Below are 18,933 nucleotides of genomic sequence, written 5' to 3'. Positions count from 1 at the left end.
GGGTAAAACAGGCCCTGGGGCCTATTTTAAACACGGTGCCTTTAGTGCCATCATTTGTCCTTGTCCACGTAACAGCCTGGCTTCCACACGTGCCCACGCACCGTGCCCACCCCTGCACCCTCCTCACCACGGTGGCTCCCCCGGCGGTGCCTGCGGGCAGGGTGGGCATGGCGATGGGCAGCTCTGTGGGTGCACGGGCTGGCAGCCCGGTGCTGCCGCGGTCACTGCCAGGGCAGACGGGCAACACGTGGATTCGCAGCCAGGCGATGCCATGCAAGTGCCCTGAGCACCGGGAGCCTGGCCGGAGGTGTCACGCTGCTCCCGAGGGCCCGGCAGTTCTGCAGGGGAAGGGCAGGGCTTGCAGGACCCATCCCAGTGTCCCCAGCACAGCGGGCACTGGGTGGTGGGGCTGGTAGGGGCAGTGCAGGACCACCCTGCCCCATCCCTGCCGGGAGCTGGGGCTTACTCAGAGACAGCCCCAGGATCTGCGCACGCCAGAGCAGAGACAGCCGGGAGAATAGCTGCTGCGGAGCTGCACGGCCGCGAGGAGCGCGCCGTAAACAGCCCAGCTGCAATGCAGGAGCCGGGCAGGCGGCTGCTTTGTCTGCTCCAACGGCTCCGGCAGCCACGGACCAAAAACCTACGGGGGCCTCGGCGAGGAGGCGGCGCAGAGCTGGGCTCTCAGCAGCTGCATCTGGAAGGGATCAGCCAGCGGCTGCCACCACCGCTGCTGAGAGCCATCCCCAGCACCGAGCCCCACGCCAGGCCAGGGAGGAGGCAGCACTGCCGAAGCGGCCAGCGGAGATGGCCCTGGGTACACGGATGCACGGGGCAGATGCACATGGGCACATGCATGCACGTGGGTGCACAGGGGCACCCAACGCACACGGATGCACGGGGCAGATGCACAGGGGCACCCAATGCACATGGATGCATGGGGCAGATGCACACAGGCACATGGGTGCACAGGGGCACCCAACGCACGCGGATGCATGGGGCAGATGCACACAGGCACATGGGTGCACAGATGCACCCAACGCACGCGGATGCATGGGGCAGATGCACACAGGCACATGGGTGCACAGGGGCACCCAACGCACGCGGATGCACGGGGCAGATGCACACAGGCACGTGGGTGCACACAGATGCACACGGATGCACAGGGGCAGAGCAGCACTGGTGCAGGGCAGCCAGCCGCTGGTGCACATAGTGCTTGGAGAAGCAGTGAGCGGGCTGTGCCCATGGCAGTTGCTTGGGCACCAGCTCCAACCTACTCTGTCTCCAGCTGATATGGGTCATGGCGGGGCACAGAGCTGGGATCCCGTCAGCCTGCTGCGCCCTGGGGCACCCCAGCCCCACAACCACCTCGGACTGCTCGGCTCTCACCAGGTAGCTGGCAGTGACCTTGCCGGTGAGACCCAAGGAGACCCAGGCAGATTCAGCATCACCCCGCCAGCCACTCTCCCACACCATCCCAGCACTGTGCTTCCCTGGCTGGAGGGCGTGTGCCGGGCACTGGCACCCATCCATCACCGGAGCAGGCCCAGCAGCACCGGGGCTGTCAGGCCATGCCGAGGCTGGTGCTGTGTCCCCAGCTTCCCATTTCTCAGGCTGATTGCTCCTGTCGCTGCGGAGCCCAGTGTTAAACACCTCATTTTCTACTCCGTATTGAGTTGGAAAATACTATTAACATTTCATTACAGCTTAAAGATCCCTCTCAGCCCGGCACGAAGAGCCAGCCCGACAGCAGGATCGCTCCTGCACCAGGCAGGCTGCGCTGGCCCCTGTCTCTCTGGGGAGCGGGGACCAGGAAGGGGGGTCCCACATGCCCCACCTGCAGAACGGGACAGAAACCCGGGACGGGGGTGGACATTGGCACTGCACACTCGCTTGGGGACAAGCCTGGCATGGCCCATCCTCAGGGCATGCTCAGCTGCAGCTGGGGGACAAAGCGGTGACAGGGTAGCAGCATCCACGAGTCCCGGTGCTCCCGAGCGGGCTTTGCTTCCCAACACCTTTCCCTCACCTGCGGGAGCCTGGCCCAGCAGTAACAGCATCGCCATTAAATACCAGCAAATTAGTTCTCCAACGCTTTCCTGACGGTGTCTGACACTTGCAAAAGGCACCTTTAGCCGCTGGCTGGCGAGGTCAGCGTGCAGCGGGTTCATGGCCAGCGTTCAGCCAGAGGCTCACCGGCCCTGGCTCTGCAGGGCGGCCAGCGGTGCCCAGCCCCAGCAATACCCAGCCCCAGTGCAGCAACACGCACCGCTCCCGGCACACCCCGCTCCCGCACCGGTACCAGGAGGAAGAGCGCTGCGGCAAGCACAGCCCCGAGCATTGCCCCAGAGCCAGGCGGTCCCTCCACCGCTCACCCCGCTACTGACACCGCAGCTCCCACCCACCACGTGCCTGGGGCTGACGTTCACCGAGGACCCACCGCCGCTTTGGCACCCACCGGAGCCCTGGCACAGCGCCGTGCAGCCACTGTCCACGGGCATCGCCGCCGTGGGGCTGAGCACGCTGCTGCCTGCGCAGCTGCCAGAGGGGCCCCGCGGGTACAGGGGGGGCGGGAAGGGGCCGGGGGTAGCCAGGCACGCCGAGCCAGGGAGGGGACCGACCACAGCCTTTCCCAGCTGCTGTGAAGGGGAGGGAAGGGCTAAAGCGGGAGCAGGGGAGAGGAGCCAGACGCCAGCCTGGCTAACTAGAAACCAAGCTGAGCTGGTGGGAAGGGGCAGGCTTCGGAAGGGGTCTTGGGGTGCCCACAGCACCCAGCCCTGCTGTACCACCAACACCCCAAGCATCTGCAGCACCGTCACCTTTGGGTGCAGCCTGGCCCTGCCATGTCCTCTGGACGCTCCCTGGGAGCACCATCCCGCCGCAGTGCGTGGGCAGCGAGGAGCACCACGGCACCCGGCAGCAAGGCCCTTGCGCAGGAAAGAGCCGGAGGCAGCAGCCCTGGGAGAGCCGCGGGCACGAGGGGCCGCCCACCACCAGCAAAGGGCTAACTGGTGCCAAGCCAGGTGAATTTGGGCCTGCTGCGAGAAAATCCAGGCCAGCGAGGGAGCCTCAAGTGGGGAGCAGAGCTGCCAGCCCATGGCCACGCTGCTACTTGGTGTTGGGGGCCAACAGCCCTGGATCCTCTGCAGCATCCCCCGGTGGGCAGGGACCCCACAGCCAGCCCCCACGTGGCTGGGGTGGCAGGGGGGCAGAGGGGTATTTGCGCCCACAACTCCGTCCCAGCTGGAGAGAGAGGCAAGAAAATGTAAAATAACTAGATGTCACCCTGGGCTGAGTAATAATCCCCCTCTGGAAGGAAACTTGGCACACACCATCCTGCGCCCGCCTGCCAAGTTCTGCTGGAGCGAGGTTTCACACGCGGACTAGAAACCCCAAGAAGTTTAAGGGACCCGCTGACAGACTGTTAAGCACAGCAATGGCAGGAGTTGCTTGGCCCAGACCACCACCCCGGACAGCCCTCAGGGACAGGACATGGCTGGGGTGCACCAACATTGCCCCATGCCAGCATCACCCCACGCGCCCCACCCTGTGCCTTAATACGTGCCGAGGGGACCGGGGGGGGGGCCACGGGAGCAGCATCTGGTTATGGGACCGAGGAATGTGCGGGGGCCCAGAACCCCTTTGCAGCCCCCCCAGCTTGGCCGAGCTGCCACAGGATCCAGCCACATAGCCCCTTCCTCCCACTCCAGACGTCCTGCCTGGCACCGATGCTCCAGAGGCCGGTAGCACGCAGGGGCTCTGGCATCCCGGCGAGCACCGTCTGCTCCCCCCTGCCCAGGCTTCCCCTGCAGCGAGGAGACCCCAGCATCCATGGCCAGGGAGCCGCAGCAGGAGCCATTAGGGGCAGCTGCTGCCTGGGGAAGTTTCCTGTGTTACCGGAGGGCTGGGGGGAACCGGGCAGCTCCGACGGCTGCTGGCCCCGTGCGCCCTGGGCACTGCACCACAATTGGATTTGCAGCTGCCCTGCCTTTTACTGCATGGAAATTGAATTGTAAAATGTCAAAGACATTTCCTAACTGCGCCATATTAGCCTGGTTTTATTAAATACTGTTATCAGAGGAGATTATTAATGCAATCAAATTCAAGAAAAAAAAGCCCAGAATTAACTGGCCACCGTGCAGGAGGACGCACTGGGGGGCAGGAGGCAGCTGGCGAGGCCCTGCCCAGGAAGCCCATGTCCCCAAGGGGTCTGGCCTCTGCCTCCCACTGCCTCCACGTCCCAGAACACAGGTGAGGAGGGATCCCACCCGGCTGCTGCAGCTCCCCTCGAGTCCCGGGATGGGTCCCCATGGAATGGCCACACCCCAGAGGGTGACAAGCCTGGGGGTACTCACTGAGCTTTGGGGTCCCTCCCCTGCTGCCTGCACCATGCACACCCTGCGAGGAGCTGCCTGCCTCCTGCCCTGGTCTCTGCACCCACAGCGGGCTCTGCCTGCCCTGCACAGCCTGGAGCTGGGAGCAGCATGGCTGGAGGCAGCTGTGGGGCCAGCACAGCCCCAGTGCTGCCAGTGGGGCTGGGGTCCCTCCCCAGGCAGGGCAGGACCTGCTCCCCAGGCAACCCAGTGGAGCCAGGGCTGGCTGGGATAACCCCCAAAATGCTGGGGCTGCTGCCAGCGACAGGCAGGGCAGGACGCAGATCCCTGTGCAGGCAGCAACATGGGGGCAGGGGCCTCCCACCCAGGGCAGGGGCACCCCAAGAGCTGCCTGTGCCTTGGTACCCGCGCCCCTGGGCAGTGGGGCCCGGCAGGGCTGGGGTACCCCAGCACAGTGGGGTGCAGGGCCCGGTGCCCAGGTCCTGAGCCCCACCAGGCAGCGTGGCTCACCCAGCCCCGGGTGTCCCGGAGCGAGGTACCCAGAGCTCCAGCGGCGCACAAGGATGCGAGACCCGACTGCAGCCTGGGGATGAGGATGGCACCGAGGGCCAGGCACGGGGCGGGCAGTGCAGCCCCACGGGACGCAGCCGCGGCTCCCGCTTGGGCAGCCAGGCTGCAGCCGGCCCGTCACACCGGGTGCTCACCCAGCACCGCGGGGCCACGTGCCACACCACCTCCTTTGCCACACAAAGCCGCTGTGTGCAGAAGGCCTTTGAAAAGCCCCCCAGCCCTGCGGGGAGGAGAAGCCGGGGCAGAAGGGCCCGGCCCTCGGCTCGAGGTGGCTCCCGCGGCACCGGCGGGTGCCATGCAGAAGCCGTTTCCAAAGTGGACAAGCCACCGGTGGCACTGGCCTCAAGGGGAAGGAGCCTGCTCGCTCCAACACACCACGGCCAAGGAACCACGGTTCCCCTGCGTGGCACAGCGCAGCCCCGTCTCACGCTGCCCAAAGCTCCGGGTGCCTGGGATGGGGATGGTGCGGTGGGTGCAGACACTGCTGGGGTCACCCCGGGGCCCCATCCTGTCCCACGGTGCCCGAGCCAGGGAGCCAAGGGGAAAACGCCAAGTCACGACAATTCTTCGAGGTAGCACCAGGGAGGAGGGGACAGGGAGGGAAACAGTTTGCTGCCAAATCCCTGCATCTGATTTGCGTAACTTTCAGACAACCTCATCAATTATGGATGCCCGGGAAGCCAGCGAGGTGCGTGCTGCGGCCAGCCCGGGCCCCACAAACTCGTACTCCACACGCTAAATCGGGCCCCACGTCACCATAGCAACCCGTGTTAATTCACGCAGGGATTTTTAAAATCTCATTTATTAAACCCCACATGAATAGGATATTATCCAGATAACAGAGCTAAGTTACAAATCTTCCCGGTGCCACGCAGTGCGGGGAGCACCGGAGGCACGCGTGGGACCGGCACGTGGAGGGGATGGGGGACGTGGGGATGTCGCGGCATGGGGACAGCCCCTGCTCAGTGCTCTTCCACCCCATGCCATGCACTGCTCCTCCAGCCCCACTGCTGTTGTCAGAGGTGCTCCGGCACCCCAGACCGGGAATGTGGCACCCGCTGCCGCATGCAAGGCCCTGCTGCCGGGCAGGAGAGTTGGGTCCCATGGGGAAACTGCACAAAGGCAGCCCGGCACTGGCACCGGGGGGGTCCAGCCGAGCTGGAGACATGCAGCCCACCCAGGGCACAGGGCACTCATCCAGGCCCACAGCAGGAATCTCCCCAACGCCAGGCTCGGCCTTACTGGCTGTCCCTTGCCCTCGAGGCCAGCACAGGGAGCACCGCTGGCACCCCACGGCCATCCCACCCGCCAGTGCCCGGCAGCTGGAGGGCTCTGTGGCGGGAGAGCGGCCAGGGAGGGAGATGCATCAGAGCAGGGCTGGGAAGGAGAGGGATGCGGGAGGAAGTGGTGGCACTCCAGCACCGCTGGCCGTTGCCACAGCAACCCCAGCTGTGCGCCCGGGCCAGCAGGGATTGGAGAGGGGCGTGCGAGGGATAGCGCTGGGCACAGGCCAGGCGTCGTCCCCGCGTCCCCGTGCACGCCGCTCCGCGAGGCCACAGAAGCGGCAGCACCTGGAGCAGGTTGGGATGAAGGGGGCTCCGAGCTGCAGCCTCTTCTCTCCCTGTGCAGGCCCTCAGCAGTGACGGCAATGATGGCACCAGGACACGGGGGACACCACACCAGCCCTGCATGGCACAAGGGACCGCATGCCAGCCCTGCGTGGCACTGGGGACATGGGGGATGCCATGCCAGCCCTGCACTACAGTGGGGACATAGGGGATGCCATGCCAGCCCTGCTTGGCACAAGGAGACGGGGAACACCACACTGGCCCTGCTCGGCCAGGGACACCCCCTGCACGACCAAGGATGGGGGTCACCACACCAGCCCTGCACGGCTCCAGGGACACGGGGGTGCCCATGTTTGGGGAGCGCTGGGCCCGGGGAGAGAGGGATGCAGGGTGCAGTGGCGAAGGAGCTGTGTGCCCAGTGACCCGATGGCACACGAGTGCTCCCCGTGGTCCCTGCCCATGCCCAGGGATGGTCCCCAGCCCCCCCGGGTCGGCCCCGCACGCCAGGCCTGAAACCTGCGGCTGCATCAGCACCATGAATAATTCAGTCCCGGGTGGAACGCCTCAACAGAGCAGTTATATCGTACAGAGAGCAGCTACTCCTGGAGCTACACACACAAACACACACGTACAGACACACGTACACCCCCGCAGGCTCACGCCTGGACACACGCACTCCGGTGCACACACGGGGACGTGCAAACCCAGCCACCGAGATGCACGCAGGGAGATACCCATGGAGCTACATCCAAACACCCCCACACGGAGAAACACCAACACAGCCCCATCCAAACACACATATGCCAGGGTACACACCGATACACAAACATAGACACGCACCCAAACACAGGCACACATGCACACGCGGCACCCGCGTACACGCACACAGACACGGGCAAACGTGTGCAGCCCCGGTGCACACACGCAGGTCCGTGCACACGCGCTCCACGCCCAGGCAGATGCCCCCACCTCTGCCCGGCCGCAGCCCCCTGCCCATGCCCAGGCCAAGCCCCCCGCGGTTGCACCGGCCCGGCTTCCCGGGGGGGTCGGGAGCTGCTCCCGGGCGCAGGGCAAGGGCAGCCCGCCCGGTGCCCGGCCGTGCCGGGGCTTGCACCGGGACCGGCGGGGCGATGCTGTGCAGCGCCGAGCACCCGCGCAGAGCCTGGGGATGCTCCGCCGGCGCCAGCCCCCACCCCCCGCCGGGCTGCCCCCCCCCCCCCCCCCCCCCCCCCCCCCACCCCGGGACGTCTCCGGCCCCCACCCGCGACCGCGCCGCACCGGGGAAGGGCCGGGGATGCTCCGGGGCCGGGAGGGGCGGCATCCCGGCGGGGCCCCGGGAGCAGCGGGCGGGATGCGGGCCCCGAGCCGCCGCGCCCGCTGCTGCGACGCCGGTTCCCCCCGGCCCGGCCCGGCCCCGCCGCCGCGGCACTCACTGGCTTTGCCGGGCTTGGGCCTCTGCAGCAGCTTCTGCACGGCCGCGACGTCCTCCGCCTTCACCGCCTGCACCAGCTCCTGGTCCTTGCCCATGGCTCCGCGGCGCCGGGGCTGCCGGCTGCGGGCTCACGGCCCGAGCATCCTCCGCGGCGCGGCGCGGCGCGGCGAGGGGCGGGCGGCTCGGCTCGGCTCGGCACGGCACGGCACGGCACGGCACGGCACGGCACGGCTCGGCACGGCACGGCTCGGCACGGCACGGTGCCGGCCCCCCCCGCCCAGCCCCTCCGGAGGCGGGGGAGCGGCGGCGGCGGCGGGCGCCCGGGGCGGGGCGGGGCGCGGCGGGGCGGGGGGGGCCGCACCGGGAGCGCGGGGGCAGCGGGGAGGGGAGGGGGAGTTCCGGGAGGAGGGAGCGCACCGGCAGCGCGGGGATGGGGGGGGGGGAGGAGGAAGAGGAGGAGGAGGAGGAGGAGGAGGAGGAGGAGGGGAAGGAGGGGGCGGGGGCCGCCCCGGTGCCCGCGGGCGGAGCACGGGGATCCCCCTCCCCGCTGGGTGCCGGGGCCCGGGGGACGCCCCGCGGGAGCCGCCGCTGCCGCTGTGGCATGTAATGAGCTGGCGGGTCTCAGCGGCCCCGGCAGCCGGTTGGGAGAGCAGGGAGCACGGCTGTCCGGGGCCTCTTCTTCCTCGGAGGGGATACCGGGAGCAGCAGCGATCCCCGGGAGAGAGGAGCCGGGGGCTGGTGGGTCGAGCAGACCCCCCAGGGCACCCCCTGCTCCCCAGCCCTGCTCCTGGGTGCCCTTCACCGGTCCCCTTCCCGCCACTGTGCCCGGCCGCTGCAGCCACCGGCCGTCAGCCTGTGGTGGCTGATGATGGGAACCAGCTTTTCAATGTCTTTAAATAAAACCCTTATTACTGCCTAATTTTCTGCTTTCATAGACGCAATGGCCAGTGACATTTGTCCCCTTCCACTTTTTCATGGCTTAAATGACTGGGACATTAAAGGTGTGGAGGGTGACTGGCAGTGCAGAGGGCTGAGGGTGCTGACAAACCAGATGGGAAACGGGGCCAGCGATGGACGAGGCATTAATGTGCTCATGGTGCCCGGTCAATGCAGAATGCGGCCATCACCCACACAAAATCACACCCAAATTTCTGCTCTCCCAGACATGTTACTGGCTAAAAGCTTTGTGGAGGTCCCAGCCCCGGCAAAATAATGTTGGGGTGCCTTGGTCCGAAAGGCTCGTACCCAGCTGGCCCCTACAGCGGTGGGCACCGTGGGGCAGCGAGGCAGGCAGCTGCACGGGGACGGGTGGCTGCAGCACCCATGGGTGCAGGGCACGGGGACAGGCAGCTGCAGCACCCAGTGGGTGTGGTGGATGGGGACAGGCGGCTGCAGCACCCATGGGTGCAGGGCACAGGGACAGGCAGCCGCAGTGCACCAGTGGGTGCAGGGCACAGGGACAGAGGGCTGCAGACCTGGGTGAGTGCCTGTGGCAGAGGCAAAGATGGAGGGAACCAACCAAACTCTAGACAAACAAGAGCCAACCTCCTCCCTGATGCACCCTGCCCATGCCGTGCTGGCCCATGGCCCCTGAGCTGGAGCCCAAGGATGCCCTCCACAGCCCCCAACTCCCTCCGCAGCCCCCAGCTCCAGGCTGACCCCCCCTCAGGGACAGTGGGGTCTGTCTCCTCTCCCCACCCCCACTTTCCAATCCAGGACATTTGGGTTGCCAGAGCGAGACGCCGTCTAATCTGCCCTCTAATCCCGCAGCCTGGCAGTGCACGGCTGCATGGGGGGTCTGAGCTGCTGCGGGGCTCCCTGGGCTGGGGGCTGGGGCTCTGCACACGACCAGGGGCCCAAGCGGGTTGGGGGCTTCCCTCGCATCTGCCATCACTTGATAACGAACGAAGCTCCTCAACAAAGGTCCCTTTGTGCCCCAAAGCTCTCTCCTGCCAGGCTCCCGCGCCCAGCGCCAGCACCCGGCAACCCAGCACGGACACGGGATGGGGCAGCTCCGGCCCCGATGGCCTCACAGGGCACCGGGACCTTTGTGACCAAGCCAGGACTCAGGACAGCAGGGCTGTGTGGGGCTGTGTGGGGCTGAGTGGGGCACACAGCTGCCGTCCCTCCTCCCCTGGCTGAGCCAGGCTTTTGCAGAAGGAGCTCCAGACCATCTCGCATTTCTGCGGCTCCCTCCAGGCTCTTGCCAAGTCGGGTTGGTCTTCGCAGAGCAGAAAAATGTGCAGTGAAATGTCTGTGTCGCTGCCCTGCGCACGCCAAGCCAAAACCAGCGCCCTGAACAGGGAGAGCCACGGGCACGGCGGGGATTTTTGGCTTTGCCCCTCCACACCCGCTGCAGGGATGGGCAACCATGGAGGAGCAGGCACGTAGGAAACTCTTGTTTGCAGGAGCTAGAGGCACCATCGGCAGTGGGAGGGCTCACCCCACACAGGCGTCCCCCCGCATCTCCCCACCACGGCTGCCTTTCCGACGCTGCAGACGAGTGCAGCGGAGGCCCCTGCCCGGGCACGGGAGGCAGGACGAGCCTGGGAGCGCGCGAGGCCCCGGGCACTGGATTAAAGGAGAGGAAGGAAGAGATGAAAGCAGCGTTTGGAGGTTGGCTCTGCTCGGTGCAGGAAGCGAACACTGTGCTCGCCCCCCCCCCCCCAGCAATCAGGGGCTGACGGTGGTGGCTGAAAGCAGCCATGGGGTTGGGGAGGGGTGCTGGTGGGAGCCTGGTAGGGCCCACACACACCCCTTGGGCACTGCCCCATGCTGGGTGCCAGCCCTTGCCCAGTGGCATGCAGCACCCAGCACCCTTGCTGGTCTGGATCCCGTCCTGCAGGGAGGCACAGCCACCTTCGAGACCAGCACGATGCACACAGGCATCCCGGCAGCACCGCGGGGCAGGGGCTGCCCTCTCCCTCCCCTCCATCATCCCTGCCCTCCATCACGGCTCTGCCCTGTGGCTGCCAAAGCCTCCAGCTCCAGCAAAGCAGGAGCAACGGGCCCAGGAGCCATCTACAGGACCGACCCCAGCCCTCCGCACCAGCCCCAGGCCCCCCTCGCCTGCAGAGGGAGGGCAGAGCCGCGGCCCCCCCAGCACCCAGCAGCATCTACAAAAATACTTTATTGTGGAAGTGGGGTGCATGGGAGCTCTCTGTACAGTACGCACCAACGGCAGCGACGCGGCCACCAGCACACAGACACGCGACGGCAGTGCCCGAAGCCCACCCTAGCGGGGCAGTAGGAGCCCGGGGGGCTGCAGCCCCTACATCACCTTGGGCCTGGCATTGAGGCGGATGATGGCCTGGTAGTCCCGCACCAAGTCCCGCAGCTGGTCCAGGTAGGGGTTGATGTTCTCCTCCATCCACTCCTCCACCGTGTCAGGGAAGTAGACCCCCTCCAGGTGGGCACGCAGGTCACGGACGAAGCTCTCCCAGTCCTCGTGGAGCCTGGTGGGGGGAGAGAGCAGGGGGGGTCCAGCTCCCTCCTGTGAGGGACGCCAGAGCCAAACCCAGGACCCCTCCCCAGCCCTGCGCATGTACCCGGGGGGGCTCCCAGCCCCCAGCACCACGTACTTCAGCACCTTGCTGCCGAAGGTCTCCATGTTGCGGGGGTTGCCGAACTGCCGCTTCCGGTGGTAGGGGCTGAACCAGCCCTTGATGGCGCTGGGGAGGCACGAGGGCAGTGGGGGGCACGGGGGGCCACCGGCGACAGGGGAGCTGCATGCCAGGCAGGTCCCCTCCCCTGCAAGAACACTTGTGCTCCGGCCCCGTGGCCAGAGCCAGCCAACCCTGCTGCCTCCCGCTGCCCGTTACCTCTCCTCCTCCAGGACTTTGAGGATGCTCTCCTTCAGGTGGCCGTTCACCTGCTCGACCATGTGGTAGATCTCCACGCCAGGGAACGCTCCCCTGCCCTCGCTGGGGAAAAGGAGGAGAAGGTGAGAGCCCAACACGTGGGGTGCACCGGCCCTGCCAGGGCTCTGGGCTGGGTGAACCCCAGCACGCTGCATGGCTGGAGGGCACCCACCCTCACCCCCAGTGGGTCTGGGACCGGGGCATTTGGGTAACCACCCCCCCGCTCCCCTCCAGCGCGTCACTTCTGACACGACCAGGGTGGCAGTGCCGCAGCCACCCCCCAGCATGGCCAGGCTGTGCCACGCACCACGTGCTCTGCTCCAGCTGCATGCTCTGGAAGCCCAGCGCGTCCAGGACCTTCCTCTTCGTCTCTTCTGTGAAACCCCCTGGGGAGGGCGAGGAGAGGGGCAGAGGGGCCCGGGCCACCCCGCCATCAGGCACTCGCCCCTGGCTTCACCATGCCCGCAAAACTGGGGGAGCTGAAGGTCTCCTACCCCTGCCTCCCACCGCCTCCCGGTACCCTTCCCTGCCTGCAGGACAGGGTCTCGCAGGCAGTGGCTGCCCACGGGTGGGGAGACGGGGGACGAGCCTGCCCGCGACGGCTGCTCTGGTGCCAGCAGCAGGGGATGGCTCACCGTTCACCAGGGTCTGCAGGCAGATGGCCAGGGAGGGGATGCTGACGGGCAGCAGCTCGCAGAGCACCGAGTAATGATCATACCTGCAGAGCAGGGCCAGCCACGCCATCACCAGCAGGGCTGCGCGGGCGCCGGGGAGGGCGGGGGTCCCGCCGCCCCTCACCTCTGCCAGCCGGTGAGGACGATGCCCTGGAAGCGCAGCGGGGCCAGCCGTGGCAGGGCCTGCATCACCTTCAGCCAGCTCAGGTGGTTTTTCAGGTGGTAGCTCAGGGGGGGCCAGGTCTGCACCGGTCCCGTGGTGCCCTTGAAGGCGCTGGCGAACCACACCGCCTCGAAGCCGCTCTCCGCGTACTTGGTGAGGAACGGCCCTGCAGCGGGACGGGTGCGAGCCACCAGTGCCACGGACCCCAGGGGGCTGTGGGGGGGATTGGTGGGGGGTGTCCCCCCCCGCCAGCCCCAGGAGCCCGGCATGCTGCCTTACCGATCTGCTCAGCCTCGAAGCTGGGTGCATAGAACCACACCACGGGCGAGACATGCTTTGCTATCCCGGACTCTGCGGGGGGAGCAGGGATGGGGAGGTCGGCACCAGTGCCAGGGGACTGCTTGGGGCTCCTCAGGTTCCCCCGAGAGCCGTGTTTCCACAGGACCAGGCACAGGCTCCTGATGGGCACTGAGCACAATGCCTGTGGACGGGTGCTGCCGAGACCCCCCCAGGTTTGGGTGCCACCGCTGCTGTCCCCATCCTCTCACCCCGCAGGGCTCCCACGCTGATCTTCCTCAGCATGTCGTCCCACATGAGCGCCTGCAGCCCCAGGTACTGCGTGGCGATGAAGGCCAGCACCTCCTTGATGTGCTTCAGGTACATGGTCCCCGTGTCGCCCTTGTTGCGGCTCATCCAGTTCTTGGAGTCCGTCCCCTCCCCAAGGTGGAAGACCTGGATTTGGGGGGAAAAGGGGATGCTCAGCACCCCTGGGAGCACGCCTGGTGCCCGGGGTGAGGTCCCTGCATGGCCTGTCACCCACCTCATCTGCACCGATGTGGATCCAGGTGGAGCGCCTGTGCTTCTCGATCACCTGCGACAAGATGCTCTTGAGCAGGGCCAGGGTGTCGGGGACGTGGGGGTTGAAGCTGTTGGGGAAGCGCTCGACCTCCCGCAGGTGCTGGTACTTCTCGTGCTTGAGGATGAACTGCGTGGGAGGAGCCGTGAGGGAGGGTCCCCAGGCCATGGGCCAAAGGGACACGGGATGAGGAGCAGGACCGGGACCCCCTACCTCCACGTGCCCAAAGGTCTGCACCAGGGGAACCACCTCCAGCTTGTGAAGCTCCGCCAGCTGCTGGATCCGCTCGATGTCCTCCTCGCTGGGAGGGCAGGGACAGGCTCACCAGGGCATGCCAGGGCAGAGGGCAGAGCATGAGGGCACTCCCTCCTCCTCCTCCTCCTCCTCTGGCACCCTGCCCCTGTAACCCTGGCTGCCCCACGCCTGTGTGCTTTACTGTGGGGCACAAATATTGACCCGGCGGGGCAGGAAGCTGGTCCGCTGGCGGCTCAGCCCAGCACTCCGACCACAGTTATTGCGGGCACGGGTCCAGGGGGGTCACACCCAGCCACCAGCCGGGACCTGCCAGGGTCACACCGAGCCGGCAGCCCCCTCAGCCAGCTCAGTGCACAGCCCCAGCTCACCTGTAAGCGTACGGGGACTTGAGGATTTCCAGCTCCCCCTGGAAGGGGAACATGTCCTCGTACTCGATGAGGATGCCATTGGCTCCCAACTGGGACAGGAGGGGGAACACCTGCGGGGTGGGCAGGGTGGGCTCAGCCGGTGGGGACGGCACAGTCCCGGGGGGCCGGTGGGGACAGCCGGCAGGTCGAGCCTCCCCGGCACCTCCCGCTGGTCCCTGGACATCCTCACCTGCTCCAGGTAGGAGACCCTGGGTGCAGCTCCCTTGAGGTCCAGGTGGACCAGCCGCATCTCGGTGGTGCTGACATCCCTGGGGACCTGCTGCCCCAGCTCTTGCCTCGGGACTGTTATCTTTACCACAGGGAGCTCGAGAGCCTGGCTCTGGGGGCCAGCGACCTCAACGGTGTCACCTGTGTCCCCCCAGAACCCGCTGTCCTTGCTGACATGCTTGTGCAGCTCCAGGGTGAAGCTGCAGGGAACAGAGCAGGGCTGGGGGGTGCCATGGGGCACGGGGCCACCAGCCGCCCCCCAGCAACAAGCCCTTGCAGAGGCACAACCCAGTGTCCCCCCACAGACCCCGACCCTGCCGAGACCCCGACCCACACCTGGGGTCCTGCTGTCACCTCACCTGTCGCGGAAAAGGAACTTTATGCCGGCCAAGGCCACAAGGAGCAGCACAATGAGGCGCAGCAGGTTCAGCCTGTGGCTCCGCTGGAAGGCCATCTCTGCGGGGCACACATGGGGGTCCGGCCACATGGCAGTACCCAGAGGGACCCCGAGCACAGGTGACCCCATGCAGCCCCACAAACCGTGGCCTGCTCCCCTGACCAGGGCAGCACAAGACCCGGCGAAAGGGGACATGGGGGAGACCCCTCCCTCCACCCTGGCCCCAGGAGGGGACATGCACAGGGGTACCGTGTCCCTCCTACCTCACGTGCCCAGCACCCGGGGCTGGTGGCCAGACCTGCCTTCGCCTCTGCCTGCAAGGGCGCAGCCTCCTTGGACTCTGCCAGCGCGGGAGCAAACAAGGCAGTGGCCACAGGGCAGGTCGCCGCTGGGGGTATCCCCTCAAACCCCCACGTCACTGGTGACAAGGGCTGTGTCACGGCGCGGCTGGGTGGGGTGGCATCATGGTGCAGGCATGGTGCAGCCGGGGGTGGCCAGGCATGGGAGGCAACACCCCTGCGGACGGAGGAGAGGCGATTGGGGACTGCCAGGGCACATGCTGGCACTGAGCTGCTCCGGGCACGGGCATCGGCATGGCCACGGGCACTGCTGGGGTGAAGGTGGCAGCCCAGGCACCCGCGGCACCCACAGGGACAGGCTCGTGCTCACCACACGCAGCCCACGGCACGTGCCTGGGGAGGCGAGTCCCATCCAGCACCACGGAGGGGAAGCGGCACGAGCTGCTTTGCCCACCAGAAAATAGCATCGGAGTGGGACAGGAGCCCAGGGGGGTCCGGCCACCGGGGATCTGATCCCAGTGAGAGGGGCTGCTGCTTGCCCCACAGAGGGGGAGAGGGACAGGGCAGGACGGCCTGTGCTGCGGGGGGCTGCGAGACGCTGCACTGCACCATGGGGGGGAGGCTGGTCTGGTTAAATCAATGTCTGATCCCTCGCGGGGCACGTAGGACAGGCCACATGGGGTGAAGGGACAGGCTTGTGTCAAAGAGTTGTCACCATTAAGATTAATAAAATTCATTTGAAGACTTTTTTCCCCTAAGCCAATTTTGAGAACTTCTGAGATGGGAATCTACCGATTTAGATGAAAGTGAGCCCAAACCAAAGGCGGCCTCTGCAGGGCAGGAGGCAGCAGGCGCCCCTTCCCCAGCACCCCGCGGTCACAGCTCAAGGGATCGTGCAGAGATTTGTGCCCACTGGGGCCTGACCAGCCCCAACACCAAGACCCACAGCAGCGTCCCAGCGTTGTGGCCCCCTGTGGTACAACAGGCAAGAGGCAGCACGAATCCTCCTGGAAGCCGCACACAAGAAGCGCTAGCATAACTTCTGCCCTTTTTTCTCCTTTTTTTTCCAAATCTGGTGCGTGTGGTGAGGCAGAGACAGGGTGGTGCATCAACACCCCTGGCCGCCCCAGCCCGGCAGCTGCTGCGAGCGCCGGGGCAGCTGCCACCAGCCCTGTCAGTGAGTTGCCACCCAAACGCGCCAAAGTTTAGGGTTAAATTCAGCGTTGCCAAATTTAGGAACTGAAAAGCAGATTTTGGCCGCTGCCGGCACACAAGCGGCTCAGCTGATCGCGAGGGTTTTGTTTGCGTTGCCAGAGCAGTGGCACCAGGGGAGAGCTGCACTGAGCCGCCCCACGCCTCCGGCTCTGAATTAGCCCTTTTTCTAGACACAGCCCTAATCCCTTCCGACATGCTCCTCCTGCACGTTGCCACGGGGCACATGGTGGGCGCAGTAGCCGGGACCCCCGGCACGTCCTGCAGAGCAGGGGACGTGCTGTCCCCAGAGCATGACGTCCCGGCAAGGCCACGGCGTGGGGCAGGGCAGCACCATGCAGGCGGGAGCTGGAGCACCCCTGCTCCAACCCCATTGCCCAGTACCCACGGGTACCCGGTCCCCCGGTGCTCACACACAGGAGGCAGGGCAGGATCCTGGTTTTGGGGCAGGTCGTGCCCATGCTGTCCCCTGCACTCATGTCCCTGCATGAAAAAGATGCCTCGTGCCTGGCGCTGCACCTCCTGTGCTGCAGGGGCAAATGCAGCACCCGCTCCCTGCCCTGCCCGTCCCTGCTGCGTTTCCATCCTGCCTGGCTCTCGATGCTCCTGGCAGCACCAGCACCAGCACAGCCCGGCAGGGACAGCTGCTCGCCCAGGGCTCACCTCTGCCAGGTGAAGGTGCAGGGGGCTGTGGTGGGGGGCTCAGTGGCCCCTGGGCATGGGGCAGGCCGGCCCGGGGAGCCCAGCACCCAGGAAGGCCATAAATATGCAGAGTGCTAATCGCGCTGTCATGGGAACACAGCGCCTGATCGGAACAGGGATAAATATTTAGACAGACGCTGTCAGCTCGCCAAGAATTGGCGTTTTTAATATTTGTTATCTTATTTAACTAGAGAACAGGTTTCCAGGAGTTGAGCCTCCCTAGCACAGCCCAGGCGAGGGCCGGCGGGATGGGCACACGGCGGCGGTGGGTGCGACACCAAGGGGTGTCCGGGTGCTGCTGCTCTGCGCCCCTGTGCCGGCAGGAGATCGCTTACCAGCGAGGGCTCAGCTGATTGATGCCGCCGCTCTAACCCGGCATCTTGCCGCTAGCGCCCACTATATTTATTAACGTGACATCTTCCTCTGCCAACCCTTTGGGGACGGCGCTGGCACGGTCCCCGGGAGGCTGGGAAGAGCCTGCGGCTCCTTGCAACTGGCCAGCCTGGCTCAACGGTCTTGGCAGCTGCCCTGCGAGGAGGGGGCCGGGCCCTCACCCCCCTCCCCTGCCTCCATGCATCCCACGTGGGTTTTGCTCCCAGCTCCCCTAAACCAGCCCAGCTTCCCGCTTACCTTCCCGAGCCCGGAGGAGAGAAGAACGGAAGCAAACCCAAACCTGAGCTCAGAGAGAGTGGGGCTATGGGGACGACAGAGCCAAGCGCCCCCAGGGCGGCAGGTGCCCACCGCAGCCCACGGGCTGGCCACGAGGGTTTCGGGTGCTGCCACAGGGTTTGGATGCCGCCCGGCCGCCCACCGCCTGGCCCTGGCGTTCCCCAGCCGTTGCCATGCCAAACCCTGGCTCCCGTCGGTGCGCACGACGGCGGTGCGGCCGTGGGAAGAGTGACGCTGTACCACGCACGCTCGCGTGCCCCCTCACACGCACATGCCCACGCTCACATGCTTCCAGAGCCTTCCTCGGTCAGTCCAGCCAAGGCCATCCCCATCCCCAGCCTGGGTCGGGGGCTATGGCACTGCAACCCCACGGCTGGGGGCTCCTGTGTGGGGAGGCTGCGGAGCCCCCCTGCAGGGCTACAGCCCCCATGGCAGCAGGAGGGGGGCCGCTCCCCCAGCCCCCGGGCAGAGAGGGCCCCTGCACCCCCCCGGGATGCTGGGGCACAGGCATGCACCCCACCCAGCCCACTGCACTGCCGGGGCACCACCCGCACCCTTGGGGCACCCCACGTCCCCCTACAGCCCCAGGTACCCGTCGGGCGTCGCTACATCCCACGGCACCCTCCAGGCTCTGCTGGGCATCCCTGCGGCCCTGGTTCCTACTGCAGCACCGGGGCATCCCGGCATCACCCCCGCCCCCCGGGCATCCCGGCATCCCGCACCCCCCCGCACCCCCGGGCATCCCTGCGGCACCGGGCATCCCGGCCATCCCTGCGGCCCCGGTCCCCACGGCGGCCCCGAGCATCCCTGCATCCCCCCCGGACATCCCTGCATCCCCGCCCCCCGCTGCGGCCCCGAGCACCCCCGGCTCCCCGGCCCTTACCGGCAGGTGCGGGGCCGCCGCGGGCACCGCCGGGAGCAAGCGCGGGGACGGCCCGCAGCCGCCGCCGCCGCTCTTAAAGGGCCCGGGTGGTGCGGGGCCGGGACCGAGCGAAGAGGGATGCTCTGGCTCCCGCCACCCGCCGTACACAGCGGGGCGGCACCGGCGGGGCGGGAACCGTGCCCCACGCCCGGGTGCGACACCCGCACGGTGCGGGACACCGTCGCTCACAGCGCGGAGCCGCTGTGTCGCCCTGTCCCGGGGCTGTACCGGCCCAAAGGGTGACCTCCGGACCGCTCCGGTGCGTGCCCAGTGTGCCCGGTGCTCGGCGCTGCACGACCGCCCTCCGCGCCGCGCCCCCCGCCGGCGCTGCCGCGAACGGCCCCCGCTCCCCCCGGCGGCGCCCAGTGGTCTCGCCTCCCCCCCAAGC

General features: G+C 67.1%; 2 protein-coding genes across 2 annotated transcripts in view; both read right to left on the bottom strand.

The window, feature by feature from the left end:
• Window positions 1-8,267, bottom strand: part of CASKIN1 (CASK interacting protein 1) — a 34,261-nt gene extending 25,994 nt beyond the window's left edge. Inside the window, exon 1 of the mRNA XM_064461359.1 lies at window positions 7,903-8,267. Coding sequence (XP_064317429.1) covers window positions 7,903-7,996 — 94 coding nt within the window. The 5' untranslated portion in view covers window positions 7,997-8,267. The remainder of the gene's footprint in view (window positions 1-7,902) is intronic.
• Window positions 8,268-11,015: 2,748 nt separating this feature from the next.
• LOC135315139 (hexosaminidase D-like) lies at window positions 11,016-18,854 on the bottom strand. The gene is made up of 15 exons (XM_064461352.1): window positions 18,507-18,854; window positions 15,005-15,257; window positions 14,704-14,800; window positions 14,307-14,544; window positions 14,078-14,187; window positions 13,668-13,755; window positions 13,419-13,583; window positions 13,147-13,330; window positions 12,878-12,949; window positions 12,560-12,764; window positions 12,397-12,479; window positions 12,069-12,147; window positions 11,723-11,824; window positions 11,483-11,572; window positions 11,016-11,356 (listed from the first exon to the last, which is right to left on the bottom strand). The coding sequence occupies exons 3-15, from the start codon at window positions 14,796-14,798 to the stop codon at window positions 11,173-11,175; spliced, it is 1,695 nt and encodes a 564-aa protein (XP_064317422.1). The 5' UTR covers window positions 14,799-14,800; window positions 15,005-15,257; window positions 18,507-18,854; the 3' UTR covers window positions 11,016-11,172.
• Window positions 18,855-18,933: the final 79 nt, after the last annotated feature.

The sequence above is a fragment of the Phalacrocorax carbo genome, chromosome 10 (assembly GCF_963921805.1).
Source record: "Phalacrocorax carbo chromosome 10, bPhaCar2.1, whole genome shotgun sequence".
Classification (NCBI taxonomy): domain Eukaryota; kingdom Metazoa; phylum Chordata; class Aves; order Suliformes; family Phalacrocoracidae; genus Phalacrocorax; species Phalacrocorax carbo.
The sequence above is the reverse complement of the archived record's forward strand: the minus strand, read 5'-3'. Positions and strand labels throughout refer to the sequence as shown.

Coding starts and splice junctions, on each gene's coding strand:
- LOC135315139 (XM_064461352.1), bottom strand. CDS start 14,798: ATGGCCTTCCAGCGGAGCCACAGGCTGAACCTGCTGCGCCTCATTGTG. Junction 13,584..13,667: donor AGACCTTTGGGCACGTGGAG/GTAGGGGGTCCC, acceptor CCTCCCACGCAG/TTCATCCTCAAGCACGAGAA. Junction 11,573..11,722: donor AAAGTCCTGGAGGAGGAGAG/GTAACGGGCAGC, acceptor GTGCCTCCCCAG/CGCCATCAAGGGCTGGTTCA.